General features: G+C 42.1%; 1 protein-coding gene across 1 annotated transcript in view; it reads right to left on the reverse strand.

Moving 5' to 3' along the window:
• jph3b (junctophilin 3b) overlaps positions 1-19,938 on the reverse strand; it is a 51,457-nt gene that overhangs the window by 7,904 nt on the left and 23,615 nt on the right. Inside the window, 3 exon segments of the mRNA XM_044194969.1 lie at positions 6,657-7,460; positions 7,463-7,659; positions 10,241-10,365. Of these exon segments, the coding sequence (XP_044050904.1) occupies positions 6,657-7,460; positions 7,463-7,659; positions 10,241-10,365 (1,126 nt within the window).

Consider the following 19,938-nt stretch of genomic DNA (forward strand, 5'->3'; position numbering starts at 1 on the left):
AGCTCATAGTTGCTGGTTTATCTACTAACACATTCCTTCATTTTTAATGGAATTTTATTTCTTTACTTTTAAGATCCCTTTGTCATCATGTTAGTTTTTGTTATTGTGTATAAAGGGCTCGGCCGTCTGGGGACACATCTTACTGAGGTGTTGTTCCTGTAAATATGAGCCTTTGGGATGCACATAGGTTCATTTCTGTGTTCCATGATGACGACTGGTTGATGTCTTTGAGTCGACACAGAGGTGCAGTGCTATTTTGCTACAGAGGTTTTGTGCTATACTGGATATAGAAAAAGAGTAAGCATCTTTTTTTTGTTCCTATATAATGCACTTTTTTTATTGCAATCTTGCAGAAAAAGCACCATATCAATAAAGTTTGATTAAGTGATCAAAAGAGGTCCTGTGTGTGTGTGTGTGTGTGGCTGCACTGTGTCTTCGCCGCGTTCCCTGTGTGTATTTCTCTGAGTGTGATAGTATCTGTGTATGCTGTGAACCTGCCTTACACAAATCTCACTTGCTTCTCTGCGGCTGCAAACACACACACCCCACCCCCACCACCCCCCGCCCCCCTGTCACTAGCACACGCCCACCGATTGGCCGCTGTTGAAGCAAGGCATAAGCTGTTCCCTAGCAACAGAGCGCTGGTTAACCAATAGGGGGCCTTCTGTGAGGAAGGGGCTAGTTTGCTAGTCTGCTGTTACTAAGGTGCAGAGAGGACCACTGGGGTTCTCTCTCCGCCTGTATATCTGTGTGTGTGTTTTAGGCTTCATGTTTTCAAGTAGCAGGTAGCAGCAGCAGTCACTAAACTACTAAATAACCAACTTCATTCACTGTTCCAGAGTCATCACACTGCTGCAGACAAATTTGTATTAAAGTGAGCAAGTTGTGTGATGAGTGTGGAACTGTATTTAACAGTTTACACACAAGTATAATGTGTGTGTGTGTGTGTGTGTCTGTGCATGTGTGTGTGTGTGTGTGTGTGAGTGAGAGAGAGAGAGAGAGAGAGAGAGAGAGAGAGAGAGAGAGAGTATTAGTGCTCAGTGCATGTTTGTAGTGTACTATGTGTGGCTTTCACTTGCTGCCTGTTGGTTTCATTAGCTAATGCTGCAACTGTATTATCATCTAGGATTAGTGTGGTTGGGGCCATCCACCAGCCTGAGTCAAGACATAGCCAAAAAATTAGATTAAAACAGCGTAATCTCCCCTGTTGCTCATAGTACAAAAAATCTTTCTTTATTTCTCAAGGTTAAACCTTGTGCCTCTCCCCCAGGATTATCTTAATATGTGGGATAACATTGTGTTATGTCACTGGGGATGGAATGTATCCTCATGACAGTGGGCAACAAATCCTTTTAGTTAAATCAATGTGTGGAAGCGACACAACAGATATGACAAATTCACCATACAGCTGCTGTCCAGGGAAATATGAAGACCAAACAGAGCCATGCAAAGGTTCAAACTGTAATTTAAAGCTGCATGTGAAGTGAAATGGGCTGTTCATAGTGATGAAATTTTATAACCTTTAATGTTTTGGTTAGGACTCAGCGTTCAAGCAGCATCTGTTTTCAGCAAAAAAGCTCTGATAAACTCACTCTAAGCGAACTGCCAAGCACCAAATGGCAGACAGACTAGCTGGTGAACATAGTCTCCAGACAGACTAGCTGGTGAACATAGTTCACACCTGGTAAACCCAAACATGTAGTGAGGATGAACTGGAAACGTCTGGCGGAGTCTCCTGTCCATGGAGTCTTCCACTCCCACCTCTGGAAGAATTTCTTGTGCATCCCAGGGGAGGTTGGGGACGTGGACTCCGAGTAGCCAGTGTTCAAAGCTTCTATTGTGGAAGCGACTGCTAGGAGCTCTGGTCAGAAGGTCATTTGTGCCTGTTGTGGCAGCAACCTAAGAACCCGCTGGTGGACACCAGTGGTGAAGGAAGCCGTCAAGCTGAAAGGAGGAGGCCTTTGGGGCTTGGTTGGCCCAGGGTCTCCTGAAGTAGCAGACATATACCAGGAGGCCAGAAGGGCTGCAGCTTTGGCAGTCACTGAAGCAAAAACCCGGGTGGGGGAGAAGTTTGGGGAGGCTACGGAGAAGGTCTTTCGGTCGGCCTCAAGGAAGTTCTGGCAAACTGTTCGACGACTCAGGAAGGGAAAGCAGGACTTGGCTCAGGCTGTGTTCAGTTGGGTAGGAGATCTGCTGACCCGGACTGGGGCTATTGTCAAGTGGTGGAAAGAGCACTTTGAGGAGCTCCTGAACCTGACCAACACATCCTCTGTGGAGGAGGCAGAGTCTGAAGACTTGGCGGAAGCCTCACCCATATCCCTGGTAGAGGTCGCTGAGGTAGTCAAGAAGCTCCTTTGCGGCAAGGCGCCAGGTGTGGATTTGATTCGCCCTGAGATGCTGAAGGCTCTGGACATGTTGGGCTGTCTTGGCTGACACACCTCTTCAGTGTTGCGTGGAGTTCAGGGACAGTACCTGTGGAGTGGCAGACCATCCAATTATTGGGGTATCAGACTGCTCAGCCTCCCTGGGAAAGTTTATTCCAGGGTGATGGAATGGAGGCTCCAACCGATTGTCGAACTGCAGATTCAGGAGGAGCAATGCAGATTCTGTCCTGGATGTGGAACAGTGGACCAGCTCTTTACCCTTGTGAGGTTGTTGGGGGAGTCATGGGAGTCTACATGAGTTTTGTGGACTTGGAGAAGGCTTACAACTTTGTTCCCTGGGGAATCCTGTGGGGTTACTGCGGGAGTATGGGGTACTGGGGCCATTGCTACGAGCCATCCGGTCTTTTTATAACCAAAGTGAGAGCTGTGTCCATATTCTGGACACAAAATCAAACATGTTTTCAGTGGGTGCTGGACTCTCTCTGCTAAGGTTGCCCCTTGTCTCCGATCCTGTTTGTGATATTCATGGATAGGATCTCAAGGTGCAACCAGGGTGAGGAGTCTCCAATTTGGGAACCTAAGAATTGCGTCTCTGCTTTTTGCAGATGACGTGGTTCTGTTGGCTTCTTCTCGGGATCTTGTTCATGAGTGACGGTAAAATGGAGTGTGAGATGGACAGGCAGTTTGGTGCAGCATCAGCAGTAATGTGGGCATTGATGTGGTCCTTTGTGGTGAAGAGGGAACTGAGCTGGAAGGCAAAGCTTTCAATTTATCAGTTGATCTACATTCCAACCCTCACCTAATGGTCATGAGCTTTGGGTAATGACCAAGTGGCCAAAATGAGTTTCCTCTGTAGGGTGGCTGGGCTCAGTCTTAGGGTGATAGGGTGAGGAGCTCGACATGAGGAGGGATTTTGGAGTAGAGCCGCTTGCTCCTTTGCGTCGAAAGGAGCCAGCTGAGGTGGCTCGGGCATCTGATTAGAATGTCCCCTCTGCACCTTCCTTTGGAGGTTTTCAGGGCATGTGCAACTGGGAGGAGACCCCAGGATAGCCAGAACTCACTGGAGGGATTACATATCTCATCTGGCCTGGAAACACCTCACAATCCCCCAGGAGGAGCTGGAAAATGTTGCTGGGGAGAGGGATGTCTGCACTACCTTGCTTAGCCTGTTGCCACCGTGACCCGACCCCAGATAAGCAGAAGAAAATGGATGGATGGATGATGAACATAGTGGAGCATTTAGTTGCTAAAGAGGTAGACATTTCCTTCAGGAGTTGGTAAAGACCAAAACAGAGCTAAAAGGAGAGTGAATATTGGACTTACATTTAACAGGTGGCCAGAAACATTACAAATGAATGCTAATGTTGCTCTATGTCTGTCCACTCTGTAAATTGCATTTTTGTACTAAAACGTTCACAATATCAACTTTAAAAGGTAATATTGTCAATGTTGTGTTTTCAAGTGTCCAAAAAAATCAATTAATGTAGGTTTAAGGAAATCTAAGGAAATTTATTCAAAGATATACAGTATGTACACACTATGGTAAGTATGTGCACTCCTCCGTTCTGATACATTTGTGTATGGACAGGGAAGTGTGTGTACTTTTGTTCTAGGGCTATTTTTTGGTGGTATGGTTTTGACTAGGCCCTCTAGTTCCAGTGAAGAGAAATCTTATTGCTACAACACACAATGATATTTTCTACAGTAGTTTGTGTCAATAGTTTAACAATGACAATGCCCCTGTGCACAAAGCCAGGTCCATAAAGAAATGGTTTTCCCAGTTTGGTGTGGAAGAACATGACTGGCCTGCACAGAGCCCTGACCTCAACCCCATCCAATACCTTTGTGTTGCGAACCAGGCCTTATCACTCAACATCAGTGTTGGACCTCACTAATGCTCTTGTGGCTGAATGGGAGCAAATCCCTGCAGCCAGGTATCAAAATCTCATAGAAAGCCTTCCCAGAAGAGTGGAAGCTGTTATAGCAGCAGATTAATTCCCATTGTTTTGGACAGAGATATTCAACAATCATATATGGGTTTTATGCTTACATGTCCATATACTTCTGGCCATATAGTGTAACATTGTGCAAAAAAATTACTTATCATTGACAAATTCCAAGGTTGGCATGTTAGTTTTTACAGTTCTCTCACAGCATTTATTGAGGAAATTTTCCATTTTTTAATCCTACTTCTAGGTGTTTGTTTAAGCCATCCTACCCATCAGGTTCATTTGTGGAGATACAGTGATGCAGAAATGCAACACAAATAATCAGACCCCAGTTTAAGTGCATCATAAAAATAGTGACAAAGCTGAACATTAAGTTGTTTTTTGCCCTAATGGACTCCACTGTAAAGCTGTGTCTAGTAGAGGCACCATACTCCCCAGATATCAACAATGAAACAGGTGTGTAAACAGGAATGATGTTTACACACCAACAGGAATGATGGCCAAATTTACAAAAAGTAACAGTATTTGTGTAGACACTGAACCATTATCTTAGTATGTGTATTGCTGAAATTAACAAACAGAGAAAATATGCTGACTGTGCCAGTCTACTTTGCAGCTGTTTGTTCCTGTGTGTACTAAAAATGTTTTCAGCACAAAGCCTTTGATTGGTTTGTCTGTTCTGGGCTACTGTAGAAACATGGCTGTGCAAAATGGCAACCTCTGTGGAAGGGGACCCGCTCCCTATGTAGATAAAAAAGTTTATTCTATGGTAATGAAAACACAATGATTCTTATTTTCAGGTGATTATACACTAATGAAAACATACTTATAAATATTATATTCCATTTCTGCCAATAGCGCCTCCTAAATGTTACACACTGGACCTTTAAGGTTAACAAATTCTGATTAAAAAATGACACATATTCAAAAAAACTATATTAAGTTTCTGAGATTTAATTGGTGTAAAACTGATTTAAAAAATTCAAGTCAAAGTCAAGTCAAAAAATGAAGTCGCTCAAATTAGATTTGTTAAATTCACAACAGGATGGAAAATTCAAACTACAGTTAAATTTTGTCTTGTCTTAATTTGTGAAATTGTAAATCTTGAGATTCAAATCACATATATTGAGATACATGGTTTTCAAAGGAAAAGTTTTCAATGCTGTAAATTTATGGTATTTAGGTTTCAACATTAAGTTTTCAGTGGTTATTACATTTCATATCATAAGGTGATCAGTTGCTTATATAATTAAAATTATTATGGCATTGCTTTGCTTCCATATAGTGACATTAACAAAAGTTCACAAAAGAATTTTGACTTCTTTTTTGTTATCTTATCTCTCATTTCTGTGTGCTACATTAGATTATGAATGCTACATACATTACATTAGGCCTTAGATTCCCCATTTACATCCTTACTGAGGTGCCTTCACTGTTAAGTACTTTATAATATAATATACAGAATCATTTTGGCACTGAAATCCTTTTGCGCAAACTACAAGATTGATTGACAGAGCTTCATGTTTTACACGGGAGTCAAAAATATATGATTACTTTTTGGTTATATTTTGACTGATGTGATAAACTTAAAAAATAAAACAGCTTCACTGTGGAAGCGCTTGTGATCCTCAGAAAATTGCATCCTGACCCTCTCCACAGCAGCCCTGCAGCTGATAAGGATTCAGTGTCTTACTGAAGGACACTTTAGCAGAGTGGAGGCCATTTCCTTGATTCCCTACTCATGCCATGTGTCCCAAAAAACACTAATAGTACATTTTTTAAACCAGGAAATATTCACAGGGTTGAGAGTTTTGTGTTGTTTTATTTTGTGTCTACAGGGTCATAGTTGTAATAGTTTTATACAGCTGGTTGATCAGTGAGGTCTGGTTTCTTTATTGTAAACAAACAAAGTTTTAACAGAGATTTAAAGCTGCAAAAGGCAACTATGCACTGATGGAATATTTGGAAGTTTGAAAGACCTGAAATCTAATGTTATGGGTGTCAGTTGTTGTGAATACACAGTGGCTGTGAAGATATTCAACCTGTTTTGAGTGACATGAGTGCTGGAAAGAGTGCTTGCTTACTGTTGTTTAAGAGCCAGTTTTATATTTTTCTTCTAAATTTCAACTCAAACTGCTTGCGCACCAAAAGGATTTTCAGCCTGTGACCATACAAAGCACCTGAAAGTAATTTGTGCAGTGCCGTGTTGAGAAGATCCCAGCCATCAGCCTTGCTTGCCTTGTGCAGCTTTTGCATCTTTCAGAGTTGGCTAAGTGTTTTATTTGTGTAACAGTTGTGTTTGTGTGCTCAGTATGAGTCTTACCGAGTTGCCTTTGCTCTGCATGAGGTTGTGGTCCTGCTGCTCCGGTGTGATGGGGGAGGACTTCAGAGGTGGGGAGAGTGTGAGGTCCCGACGTAGAGGCCGTGAATCCATCTTTTCCCCTGGTCTGTCCAGCTTGTGCACTAAGTCTTTACCCCCCTCCCTCCCCTCTTTGCCCTCCCTTCCTTCCCTCCCCTCCCTCCCATCACGGTTCTTATGCCTCTGTCGTTGCACGGTGTGTGAGCGCCCCTCTCCGTGAGCTTGAATGTGCCCATGCCTCTCCTCCCCGTGCCCATGGGGCTTGTGGGTAGTGGAGTCTCTGGGCTGTAAAGGCTTCATCTCCATCTCATAATTGCTAATTTTTTCCTCATCCTGCTCCAGCAGCCGACCTCCCCTGCCATGTACGCCCCTATGCCCAGACGTCCAAGAGGCAGACGAGGACGACTCTGTCCACCTGTCCCCTCTGGCCTGTCTGTGATTGGATGATCCATGCTCCCGGGACTTGTGATTGGAGGAGCTGTGTTTGTGTCCATTGGTCCGGCTCGTTCCTCGTCCACTGACTCCACCTCCTCCTTTTGACAACATGCCTCTCCTCTTGTCCTCGCTCCAGCTGTTGGCCCGTGGGTACTCCCCCTTCCCTGCTCCTCCGCCTTCACCTCCCCTGCTTCCTCCCTCCATCAACGCCTGGATCTCGGTCTGCCCTGCTCCCCCACCTTTCTCACTCTTTTCTCCTCCGTCCTTCCCCCTATCCCCGTGGTCCACGGCAGTCTGTCGGTGAAAGCGGGCGCTCTTGCTGCGCTGGGATGGCCGGGCAGGGGAGGTGGGGTGTGGGGTGGTGAGGAGGAAGGGGGACTGAGGTCAGGGGTGGCGGCGTCGTTAGAAGGGTCGTCAGACCCCGCACTCTTTACATAGAGGTCGGGGCTGTCGGCGGTGCCGGCGCTACTCGACAGCCCCTCACCCTCCACCTCGCTGGACACTTGTCGTTTGGGACGCTGCACCTCCATGCCTGTCAAAAGACAAATGACATGAGAAAGATGACGGACATTTTAGGAGGTGGTGAGGTGAAAGAGCTATGAAGCTGTCTCCATGCTTGTTGGTCATCGCTGCGTACAACTTTAAACTAGTTTAAATTTAATAAATATCAGTACAGCAAACAATGACATTCATATTATTTCAGTACATGTTAGGACTTGTGCAAAAATTATTAGGGTGGGGGGGGGTAGAATCTTTTTTTTTTTATGTAATGGTATTTAGGTTTCCCCTCCAATATTATTAATATTTTTGTTGGACCCTACTACTGACATAAAATACATTACCCCAATATCTCAAAATGATTTTACTATAGCAAACATAAACAAATGGTGAATATTCCAGCTACTCTCTATTTTTGAATGAAGCTTCTACTTTAACATTTATTACAGCCGCAGAGTGAAACAATCACCAGCTCTGTGGCTGCTGATGGACTTGAGCACCGTAGTATTTTACCCCCATCCCGGATTCCACTTAAAGGGAAAATTCGGCACCTTTTATGTGAATGTCCAGTCAGTGTTGATGGTAAATGTAGTCAATTGATGCAGTAAATTCTTCAGTGCAAGTTATATTATATTATATTATATTATATTATATTATGTTATATTGACCAAGAAAGCAGAGTTCTCCGGCTGGCTGAGCCATGCTGACAGTGCCTCCATGTACCAGGATGCATTGCGAGCAAGCTTCTGACACCCACTCCCACCCAGCAGACCACTACAGCTCCGAGCAAGGTAGTTGCTGGGTGCTAATCAAAGTCACTCCGAGGATCGGAGCAGAACAGGCTTCTGTATGACAACAAAGCTAACGCTAGCTGAGCTAGCGCTGCAGTTGCTAAGTTCCACAAAAAGCAACATGAAAAAACAGTTACTACACTCGTCATTTTGTTGGCTTCAAATGAGGCTTAACGTTCACACAGCTTCTCTTGACTGTCCCTCAATATTACAACATAAGTCCAACATCACCCCAGCCTGTGGGATTACCACCCTAGCCTATAGCTATTACTTTGTTGGCCAAAACATAGCGTTAGGTGACAAAAATACTCACTCAATCTGCCCTCTCTGCCCTGCTAGTCTTGGTTGTCTTTTCCAGTTTATCTTCAGGATACAGAAGAAGGTATCCAGCACACCTCTGTCCAAGTTTGGGTTGGCGTCGTCAACAGCATCCAATAAAAACTGCCCATGCTGAAATTCATTGCAGAAGAATGATCTAGTTTCTGTTGGCATCGGAGGACAATTTGAGCAAAGGCACCACCAGTCGCTGTTTTCTCTCGGCGGCTCAGGTTCTGGAGGGTCCCCGCCTTGGCCTCTCTCCACTACATTTCTTCGCTGTATACTCTGGCTTGAATAAATACCGAGTAAGCCAAAACATGGTAAAATGTATCCTCATCCATAATATCCTCTGCACTCATATTTTTGGATGCCATTTTCACTGTTGGAAACGTACAAGCGAAGAGAACAAGTAAGTTTTGTTTTTGAGCGGCATCTAGAGCACACCCCCTGGCTACCCAGAGGCGGAAGCTAGAATCCAAGCTGAAATAACCTGTAGTCATTCCTTGCCTCCAACTACATCACTGTCACATCAAATGATGCCGTTGGATGCAGGAAAAACTACTCAGCGAACTCGGCTTTCTTGTTTAATATTGCACACATTGAGAAATGTATTGCTTCAATCGATTGTATTTACCATCAACACTGATTGGACATCCACATAAAAGGTGCCAAATTTCCCCTTTAATTAAAATACACATGAATTTTCCATTCATCAAATGATGTTGTAGACTGATATGTACTATATGAAATCTGGTGTCTTACTGTCCATCAAATTAATTCAAAGCCATCTTTGTGATGTAAATATTTAATCATAATAAAAAACATTTTTTACAATAAATCTCACGATGAGGAAGAATGAATCTGGAATGAGAAAAAGTTGAAAGACCTTCCCCTGCTCTTCCAAAAAATTCAAGCAACCCTCGCTTCTCTGACCCCCTCCTCCCGTTTAATAATTTTTGTACAGTCCCTTACTTTTTATTTGTGTACAAATGTGAAGGAAACAGTAGGGTACATGATGATGTCCAGGATGTACGTATCAACACAAACATGTTGCAAAATGTCAGCACTGATACTTTTTGACATAGATGTCCTCACAATAACATGGAGTGTTTTGTTTTTCTTTGGCTGTGGGAGAAACAGACAGCTGCTGAGAGGAGAATAGATGGCAAAAGAACAATCACTGTCATCTCAGGTATCTGTGCGTGGGAGTGTACAGTACATGTCATGAAGTCAGTGTGTGTGCATGTCACTGTGCTGAGTGGTGCATGTTCTTCTGGGTTGGCTACCTGCAGTGCTGTGAGTGACAGAGGCGGGAACGCAAAGCTGGAGGGTGGTTTACACTGACCTTTATCACCAGCCCACACACATATACACACACACGTGTATGTGTTTTGTTTGTTCATGCATGTGTACGCACACATGTCTGCTTGGCTGGGTTTGTATATTATGGACATGTGCTGCATATAGGTAATGTATACTGTGCGTTCGGTGAGTGTGTGTGCCCACCATTTCCTGGGTGCTGGAAGGAAGGGGAGAACTGCTTGGCAGTGACCCTCGCCATGCGACTCTCCTCCTGGGCTTTCTGAGCTGCTCCTACTGCTGCCTCTGCTTTACCCTGTGCATGAGCCGTCCTGACACACAAGACAGGGAACAGAATGTATAGAGACCAATAAATTAATCATACTTTAACTTTAAACATTTGAAAATGAGAATAAAAGATACCCAAAATCATTGGCAGTGTGTCCCCAAAATGAATTCCTTTAAGAAAAAAGTACAGCAGGTTGGAAGGAGATAAGGAACTCTAGTTCAAAAGAACAGAATAGAAAAACATTGTCCAAAAATACTGTAGGTAAAAAAAACACAGTGACTGACCTTTGGAACAATAAAGGTGCCAACAGTGCACCACACTATTTCAGTTTTTCACTGACACAGGGGTATTTTTGGTTGAGCCCTGGTTCATTCGATACACACATGACCCTCAGAACAGTACCAGTTCACCTCCATTAACTTTATTTTGGATTCTGGTGTTTGTTGCCCAAGGGGTGATGGGATACCTTGCAATGTGGACTCAATCCTTTGATGGTTGGAAGAAAAGTTCAGGTAACTGTATGCAACGGAATCTGTTTGTTCTCTTATTCCAAAGGGCTCTTGTAGACCTTGTTGGGACCCACGTAAAAACAAGTTGGTAACTTTTATTGTCAAACCCACAACCAATTGACCTGACAGGATGGACACAAGTTAGAGTTGAGACACATTAAGCAGACTAAATTTGACAACTTTTCTCTCCATTTCGACCTTCTGTCCACATTAACCGGACATTTTTCTCCCCTGAAAACAGAGCTTTTTGAAAACAATCTCCAGCGTGGAGGAATCTTAAAATGCTGGCATGGTCTTTAAGTGCGGATAAGGAAAATGGAACATACTGTAAGCCTCATCTGGGATTGCGTGGCAGTAAAGAAGACAACTTTGTGTTGCCTCTGTGTCAGTCGCAGATCACACAATACAGGTGTTGTCTTTAACCAGTGTGTATGTTTATTTTGCTATATGACTTTGCAATCATAAAATAGTGATTTGATCAGCATCTGAGAATAGCAGCACAGGAATTAATGTTCCTCTGGTTAACAGGTCTGTAAGACACAAATAAATCACCATTTTATGCTCCTTCAGTTGTTTGACAGAACAGAAAAATATGTAAATTAGAACAGCTACTGTAAATCATGAGTTCGGCTGTATGAAAGCGTATCGTTGATCACAGAGAGCAGGAGGGGACAGAACAGAGATTTAACAAGCTGAGACTCAGCAGAGTAACCAGACTGTCTGTACCACTCCGCTTAGTGTGGATGTAGCCTGATAATCAGACTCAATTACCATTTCGTTTCATTAAATTCATTCATGATGTTCATGTTAGCTGATTTCTTGTTGGGAGGCGGGGTTATTTTGTTTTGTTTGCCCTAACCAATAAGTGATGTATCCGCCACACCGACATCACTGTCCATTGACACAGATACTGCGGTAGCGGTTTCTAGTAGCGGTTTTCACAATGATCAAAGGTATCTAGCTAGCTATGTAGGATGATGACCTTCCCATTCTTAATCGTAGCTGCTAAGATCTGATTGGTCGACTGTTTCTCCAAACAGCCGTCAATGAGCACAACACCAGACTTATTTGATTCACTGAACAAATGTGAGCAAAGATTTAAAGGTTTGGAACCGGCCCAGCGTGGATGTAGTTTTAATGTGAATATATTGCGTTAAATTAGGCTCTCATCTTAGCCATTTATGACTGTGATTTGTACAATTTTGTCACTATGGAGACAATTTTCTAGAAGTGTTAGGCCACTGTATGTTAAAATTACATAAAGGAAACACCATATATTACACAGCTGTTAGACTCAGTCTCTTCATTCATTTAAGTGTATAACACTTTGAATAAAATGTTGTATGTTAACTACTGTTTGCAGGCCCTAGTAACACTCAAATAATACATCTACATACAATCACATCACTGTTGTGCCCATATAAAGCATATATTCTCGAGTATCATTATTAAAAGAACATGCAGCATACACTGTCTCATTCATATCTGAGTTATCTGTTCTATTGTGTCTTGTTATGGCTGACGAATCTCATTATAAAAGACACCTGAGTCAGAGGGTGAGAAACACACACAAACACACAACGGTATGTAGGCATCAGCATATTACATGATACCTCACACAGTAGCTACGGGAGGACAGTTATTACAGAGCTACAGTATGAATAGCTAGTATGTATTCATCTGTTTACAGGCACTGTAATCTTTTGCTTGAAAATGTGTTTGTTATCACAAAATAATTAATCTCACTGCCACTGCCTGGGCTTTTCACATCTTCATCTCTCTAACTGCTCCTTTACAGCCTCCTTTTCATATCTCCCTCGCTCTTTCTTTTATTTCTGCCCATGTTCCTTTCTGCCTCTTCCTAATTGCTCCTTCCTTCTTTATCACAATCCCCTTTTCATCTGCCTCTTGTCCCACCCTCTCTTTCTTTCTCTCTGGTTATATCAAATAGATCTTTTTGTCTCAATTGCAACCCTCCTCTCACATCTCTTTCCTGTGCATCTTTCTCTGTCTTACGAAGGGCTCTCAAATCATGTAAAATAACCTCTCCATCCCTCCCTCCCTGCCTGGCCTTTCTCTCTCTGGGCAGTAACAGTCTTGATGCAGTGTTGCATGTCGATGGCTATTGATTTTTTGCTCTTCGCCTCTCTGTTTCACTTTGCCCCTCTCTGCACTCTCTGCCAGCACTGCTATGCCAGGCCCACAGTATACTCCACACCACCATGTGTGTGAGTGCATGCCTGTTGGTTGTGGGGGAGGTGAGGTGTAAGGAGAGAGAAGACACATGACATAATTATGTTTCACATGACATAATCACATGTAGACATTCTGACAGAGGTCTCATATTCACAAGGTTTAAATATCGTGAATAAACTGCTTCCCATGCAAACACACTCTTGCTAACCTGGCACAACTTGCTCTCACATTGATACTCATGCCACACCACAAAAGACTCCTTTAATTCCTCCACAACTTCCTGTGCCACTCCTGTCTTCCCCGGGAACAACCTGTTTCTGGATGAATCAACTGCCTGGAGAGAAAAAAGCTGCCTGTTCAATGGGGGCTTGATTATACAACACAACATCCTGTCCAAAAGAAAAAAGAGTTGCAGATAGAAGGCAAGGAGAGTGAAAGGAGAGAGATGATGCGAGGTGATGAGGAAGGAGGAAGGAGAGTGTGTGACAACGACAAGGTGTAATGGAAAATGGCATGGGGAGAGACTGAAATGGAAGATGGAAGTTCAAAAGGTGTTGCGTATTCAACATCAGTGAATCATAACCAGATTTATTGTCAGACAGCGTAATTACAGCAGTGCCCTAAAGACAACCTCTACATAAAAGAAGGGGTGGGGGGACAAGCCGCAATGTCTTCTTTATGACAGGAAGGAACAGGGTTTATGGGAAATATGGTTTTACTGTAATTTTGATAGCCACTAGCACTGAAAATACCACTTGCATTAGACAGGGCTGCCCATTGTCTCCGCTCTGGTTTCATATTGGGCTGGGTGATTACAAAGTTATCGTGTATCAACTTTCAGTTGTATTTTATTGTGATGATATGACCATATTATTAGTTACTGAAGGTTTAGTTTTACATACATTACAGTTGTTCAATGTAAAGCATAACATGGGAACACAGTATTGCACTGAACATTAGATTTTGCATACATTTGTCATATCATGAGATACATCAATATTTAGAATTTTTTTATGTCAAGTTCAAGTAGTGCTATTAATTGATTAATCAATTAGTCAGATCAACAAAAAAAATGTATCAAAAGCAATTTTGATGTATGCGCCAGTCGAGGTCCAAACTGTGAAAAACTATGTAGAAAACACGATGGAAATATGGCATTTATGTTTGTTTCATGTATTAATTTGAGGAAGGTTACAGTCTCCTCATCGCTCCACAAATATCTGATGTTTTAGTCTGCCCTTATTTTTCGTCCATTCAGTGGACGTTAAAGTCACATTGCTTCATGTACGTCATGATTTATTCGAAAAGTCTGTTTCCATTGCACTTTGTCACATCTTGCTTTTATCAATACATTACCTTTTCCACTTCAGCCATGCGTAAAAACTAGTTTTTCGAATTTTCCACTCAGGTTTTTTATGTGCAAATTGAAAATGCGCATAAAAAACAGGTAGATAGAAACACGCCTTGTGAGGCAATGCTAGCAGCTCTGTGAGGCTGTACTTAGGCACCGTGCTGCTTTGAGCTTGACAGTCAGAGGATCACCAAAGTCACCCTCTGGACAAAATTTCATGGCAATTCAACCAAAAGTTGTTGAGATATTTCAGTCTGGACAAAAGTGGTGAACCAACCTACAGACTGACATTGCCATCCCTAGATCCATGCTCTAGTGTAACTAAAAATACCAAATATATGCTGGTTCAAGCTTCTCAAATGGGATGATTTGCTGCTCTTCTCTAACTGTATTAAATAACTGTAAATTGAATATTTGGGGGTTTTGGACTATTGGTCAGACAAAACAAGCAATTTGTTCACCATTTTCAACATTATTTATAGCCAAAACGACTACTGTAATCAAAAAAATAAATCGACAGATTAATTGATGATGGAAATAATCATAAATTGCCCAGCTCTGGTCTCATTTGTTCATGGTGATGGACCCTTTGATAAGCCCCGCCTACCTGATTTCCAACGCCTGTCAGCAGCAACAGCTTTCAATTCTAGCACAGCATGTATGCAGTTTACAATAACGATGGCAGATTTACCACTCGAAATGACCTAAGATAATAACTTAAGCCTTAACCTAAGGCTAAAGCTACATGTCCCAGGCAAAAAGTCCATGTAGAAGTCACTGAAACTAGGAGGAGCATTGTTCATGTATTGCAGGGTAAAGCTAGTTAGCTCTAATATAATAGTACAGTATAATAAATAAAAATGTAATCAAAATATAATTTGTTGCAACAGAACTCAGTTTGGATGCTGAGTTTGGCAAAGGTAACGCTATTTTTAGTGTTTCGTGTAAAGTATCACATACACTTTGACAAAGGTATATTGATGTTTAAAATGCTACATGTAGTACATTTAAGAGGACAGAGTGATGGCCACAGTGAGGCCAAAAGAACGAGAGATAAAAAGGACGACAGCAAAGAAGAGGAGAACCAAAACAAACACGAGATGGAAACGATAGCCTACACACAGAGGAAGACAAACACAAGAACACTGAGGTGAGGGGCGGAGAGAGACAGGGAGAGAAAGTCTAATCCAGAACTCATGCTAAGCTCGTCCATCATCTCTGTCATTACTCTGAACCAGCTGATGATGATGAGGATGATTCATAACTGAATATCTAACAGAGCTTTCCGGTTTGCATCACTGCTAATAGTGTGTGTGTGTGTGTGTGTGTGTGTGTGTGTGTGTGTGTGTGTGTGTGTGTGTGTGTGTGTGTGTGTGCGTGCGTGCGTGCGTGTGTGCGTGCGTGTGAGAGTGTGTGTCAGGTTTTAAGCTTGCTGATGAAACGAGGTCACAGGATTGCAGTGAATGGCTCCATCCACAAAGCACAGTGAGTCATTGGTGTGTTTATCTGGTACTAACTAATCACAGGTAGCCTGATGCAATCAGTTATATCAGCACATGTGACAACAACAATCAGGGCACATCAGCCTGGTATCACACACGCACACACCCACATATAAATCTGGGATTTACTGTGTACACGTGGACAGCTGGATTGCACACGTCAACATTAAGAAGTTGGATAAACGTTCAAAAACAGTCTACGAACATTTATAGAAACACGCACACTCCAGGAAAGTTGGACAAAGAGCCACATCATTCTTGAACCAAATTGTCGTTGTGCTTTCATTTAGCTCCAACAGTATCTGCAGCAAATATCCTGTGACTGTTTCACCTCTCAGGGGTTTTCCTGGTGTTCCACAAGGAAATACCCTGCTGTTCTGTTCTGGGACACAGAGAGAGAGAGGCTGTCCTGTCCTGGGCTTTGCTGCTTGTCTAAATCTGGGTTAGACATTTCTGTGAGTGTGCATGGGTGTACCACAAAGAAAGAGCTGGTGAGAGTTGCATTAAAGACCAGGCTCCAACTGTACTGCATGTACAGTTTGGATCATAGCAGTGTCAAGTTGGTTTTCTGCCATTGTCCAAGAAAAACAGCAACCTGCATCACATACCTGGACTGTCTGCACTGAACTTAGCAAATATTCCTAGCTTCACCACTTACTACTCATACTCATCGAATTAGTTAAATCTGCATGTTACATCCTGCTCCTGCTGACAAGTTTCAGCAGTGTGGTGAGCACTTTAGGCTGCTTCTGTTTTGAAGACCTCATCTCAGATGCTGAAACAAACATGGTTTTTAAATCTAGAATAAATTTAGAGTTTTGACTATTTCTAAATGTAGATGTCAGCTGTTTCTAGGGATCTCATTATCTATTCTAATGCAGGTTGCATGTTAGCATTGTAACACACTAAATTAAGATGTGTTAACATTTAGCTCAAACCACCACTGTGCATCACAAAGCTGCTAGCATAGCGTTCTTGTTTTTCCTCTGCTAACCTGACTGCCCTCGTGAAATAGGTTCATTCCAGTACTTTTTGTATTGAGATCTGGGTTTATGTGCTTTAAGCATACATAAAGCGGCACCCTACTTTAAACAAGGACACTCTGTCCCTCCCCAAAAATAATTTAAGCCCCCCCTTGAGCTCCTGCCCTCCAAATATCCGAGCACAATCCTCCTCAGCATACATTAGCTGAAGCTTGCATGACCTGACTGTGAGTCTTCATTTCTTAACCCTGCCAGATCCGCCTTTGGATCCAGATCACAACTCATGGGGTTCAGTCAAACATTGGGCCTCATGCAAGAACATTTTCGTATTCTTATCTTAACTTTCTCTTAATTTCTTTCGTACAGTTGGCCTGTACGAGTGTGCCACGTCAGCAAACTCTCCTAACTTCACATAACTGTGTAAATGACCCGCGTAAACGTGATGAATGCCTTTTTTTAAATTAGCATAATTAATGCCCCAATAATGCTATATAGGGCTATGCATCCTGCCTCATATGTCAGGAAGTGTGCATTCATGAAAATGACATCGAAGAGTCTTGCTTTCAGAGATCCATAAAGGAAAGTCTATCAATTTTAACAGCTTCAGCAGTGGAATTAAGGGAATAGGGTTGGATGGGTGTGTCTGTCTGCGGGGCTCTGACAAGTTACACATTTGTAGAAGCACAGCCCGTGGCAATCTAAACCGCGACAACAACCATTCATCTGTCTCTGCCAATATATCAGCACGCTGTCTAAAGACACACTCTTCCAAGGGCCTGATGTGCAAAGGCATCCAAAAGATTACACTTCCAGTCGACCTTATTATATACAGAGACAAATTAACCTTCAATTAATATGTAATTTAAGTCATTGTGCAGTTGGAGATGTTCATATTGATGTTAGTGTGATACAATAGCATCAATAGCCAATTTAAATTTATGATATTATAATTCAAATTACAGAGTCAAATAGGATAATGTCAACATAATTATGAAGTGTAATTTATATAGGATTTTCAAACTCAGAATTCCTTCAAAGTAATAAAATATATAATCCATTAGTGAGAGAAACTTCAATTGGGATAACAGCAGACTAATTGCACATGACTCCTACGACAGGTCTGAATTCAAAGTAGGAGAAAATTACTGAATGCGGTAAATTCTCCTAAATCACTCGTACAAGCCACTTAAGAATGAATCTGTTCGTACGAGTGGTTCTTGCATCAGGCCCATTGTTTAAACCCACAGAACTTAGAGTTATTTTTTTACTTTTCAAGGAAAAACTTCAGGGGAATATCAAGGGGCAGAATAAAACAAAGACAAAGAAACTGCTCCCAGACACGCAGGCAATGATTGTTACAAAATGAAACAGAGAGAGACGGCCACTGGATCATAGCCAGACCCTAAGAGAAAGGCAGAGAGACAGACGTAAACCAACAGATTGACAAAGAAGCAAACAGACAATCAGGTGAAAGCAGTAAGTAAAAAAGCAGTAAATTGTCAAACTGACATGTTTTACCTTGATAGCTTACCAACTAGCTATGTGTCTGAGTTGGTCAGGGTTAGGAAAGTGGGAAAAGCTGCCAACTTCACAATTAGTACAGTCATTTTAGAGGTTCAGTGTTGTCAACAGACTCAGCTGTTACTTGTCAGTAAATAGAAATAATGTGGTGCCACAGTGCCTACTTTTTTTTTTACAGCTACAGGTGTCATGTTAAATACACAAGATACAAAATGTAAGTAGGACTGCTATGTTTATGGAAGGTGCCTTGATGTAGCTAGCTAACATGTTTCCACCTGCTTAAAGTGTTTATTCTTAGCTTGGGCTAAACATGTGTAAGACCAATTTATGTACTAATCACAGAGATGAAACTTCAAATATTTTCCTCATCTAAAAAAAACCTGGTAAGAAAGCATAAAACATGACAGATACATACAGTTTATATATTACAATTAATTTATCCTGAGAGTACAATTCAACATTAAGAGATACAATAACAAAGACGCTAGTTAAAATAATTATCTATGCCTTCTGCCTTGTTTATTTGTGCAAAATGCGAGCCAACCTTCTAAATCACAAGTCTTTGGTCATGAATTACTGTAGCACTCTCACATACTGGTGAATACCACAACAGCTCACATAAAGGCTAACAAGGTCAGTGAACATAAAAATTGTGCACCTGTTGCTACAGTAAGTACAGGTACACACAGCAAGACAAATCATTTTCAAAATATAATTCATTTTAGACCACACTGATTTAGAGAACGGAACCAGGGACAGGAAATTTTGACACCTTTTACAACAGTATACTTGACTTTGCTTAGCCATGATGCTCTGTTGAAATCTCTGAGGAGTATTACAATATTTAAAAAAAAAAAGCTGACAGGCTGCCCTAGCTAGTCTGTGATGAGTACAGCTACCTCTGGACAGAATACTTTGCCCTGATGTTTCAAAGACAGATTGGATCTCACTCTTAAATTTTAATTTCTCACTGTCCTGTGGGCAGAGACAAGCTAACACCAGACACAAGAACTCCACTTCAAAAAATCGTGTGTCTCAGTCGAACACAAGGATAGGTGGAACTGGACTCTGTTGCACAGTCAGAGCAAAATCAGTGATGTACCTGCACAAATGCGCTTTACTTACCGTAACTGAGAAGCCCTTTTTGCTGAGAGGTTATTTACTATTTAAACATCGCTTACCACTCCTCCCAGTCATTCATACTGTATGATCACACACCGCGTCTATTAGAATTAGGCTATATATGTGACAAAGTGTTAGTCCATCCATCAGAGTATTTCTGGGTATGCTTGAGGTCTCAGTTATGTGACATTCTGTTCATTGCAGGTCAGTTAGGCTGTTACAACAGCTGTAGAACACACATATCGGTACTGGAAAATGTGAGGGGAGAGACCTATATGACAACCCGGTGCCTGATGTATTCTTTAACTTTAATTTGTCTACATTTCTTTCTTTTTCTCTTTCTGCGTGACTTATCAGCAGTGTGAGATGAGTTAGGTGAGCAGCTGTAGTGAGCTGTGGTCACACTGCCCTCAGCAGAAGACATCATCACGA

The sequence above is a fragment of the Siniperca chuatsi genome, linkage group LG4 (genome assembly GCF_020085105.1).
Source record: "Siniperca chuatsi isolate FFG_IHB_CAS linkage group LG4, ASM2008510v1, whole genome shotgun sequence".
Classification (NCBI taxonomy): Eukaryota; Metazoa; Chordata; class Actinopteri; order Centrarchiformes; family Sinipercidae; genus Siniperca; species Siniperca chuatsi.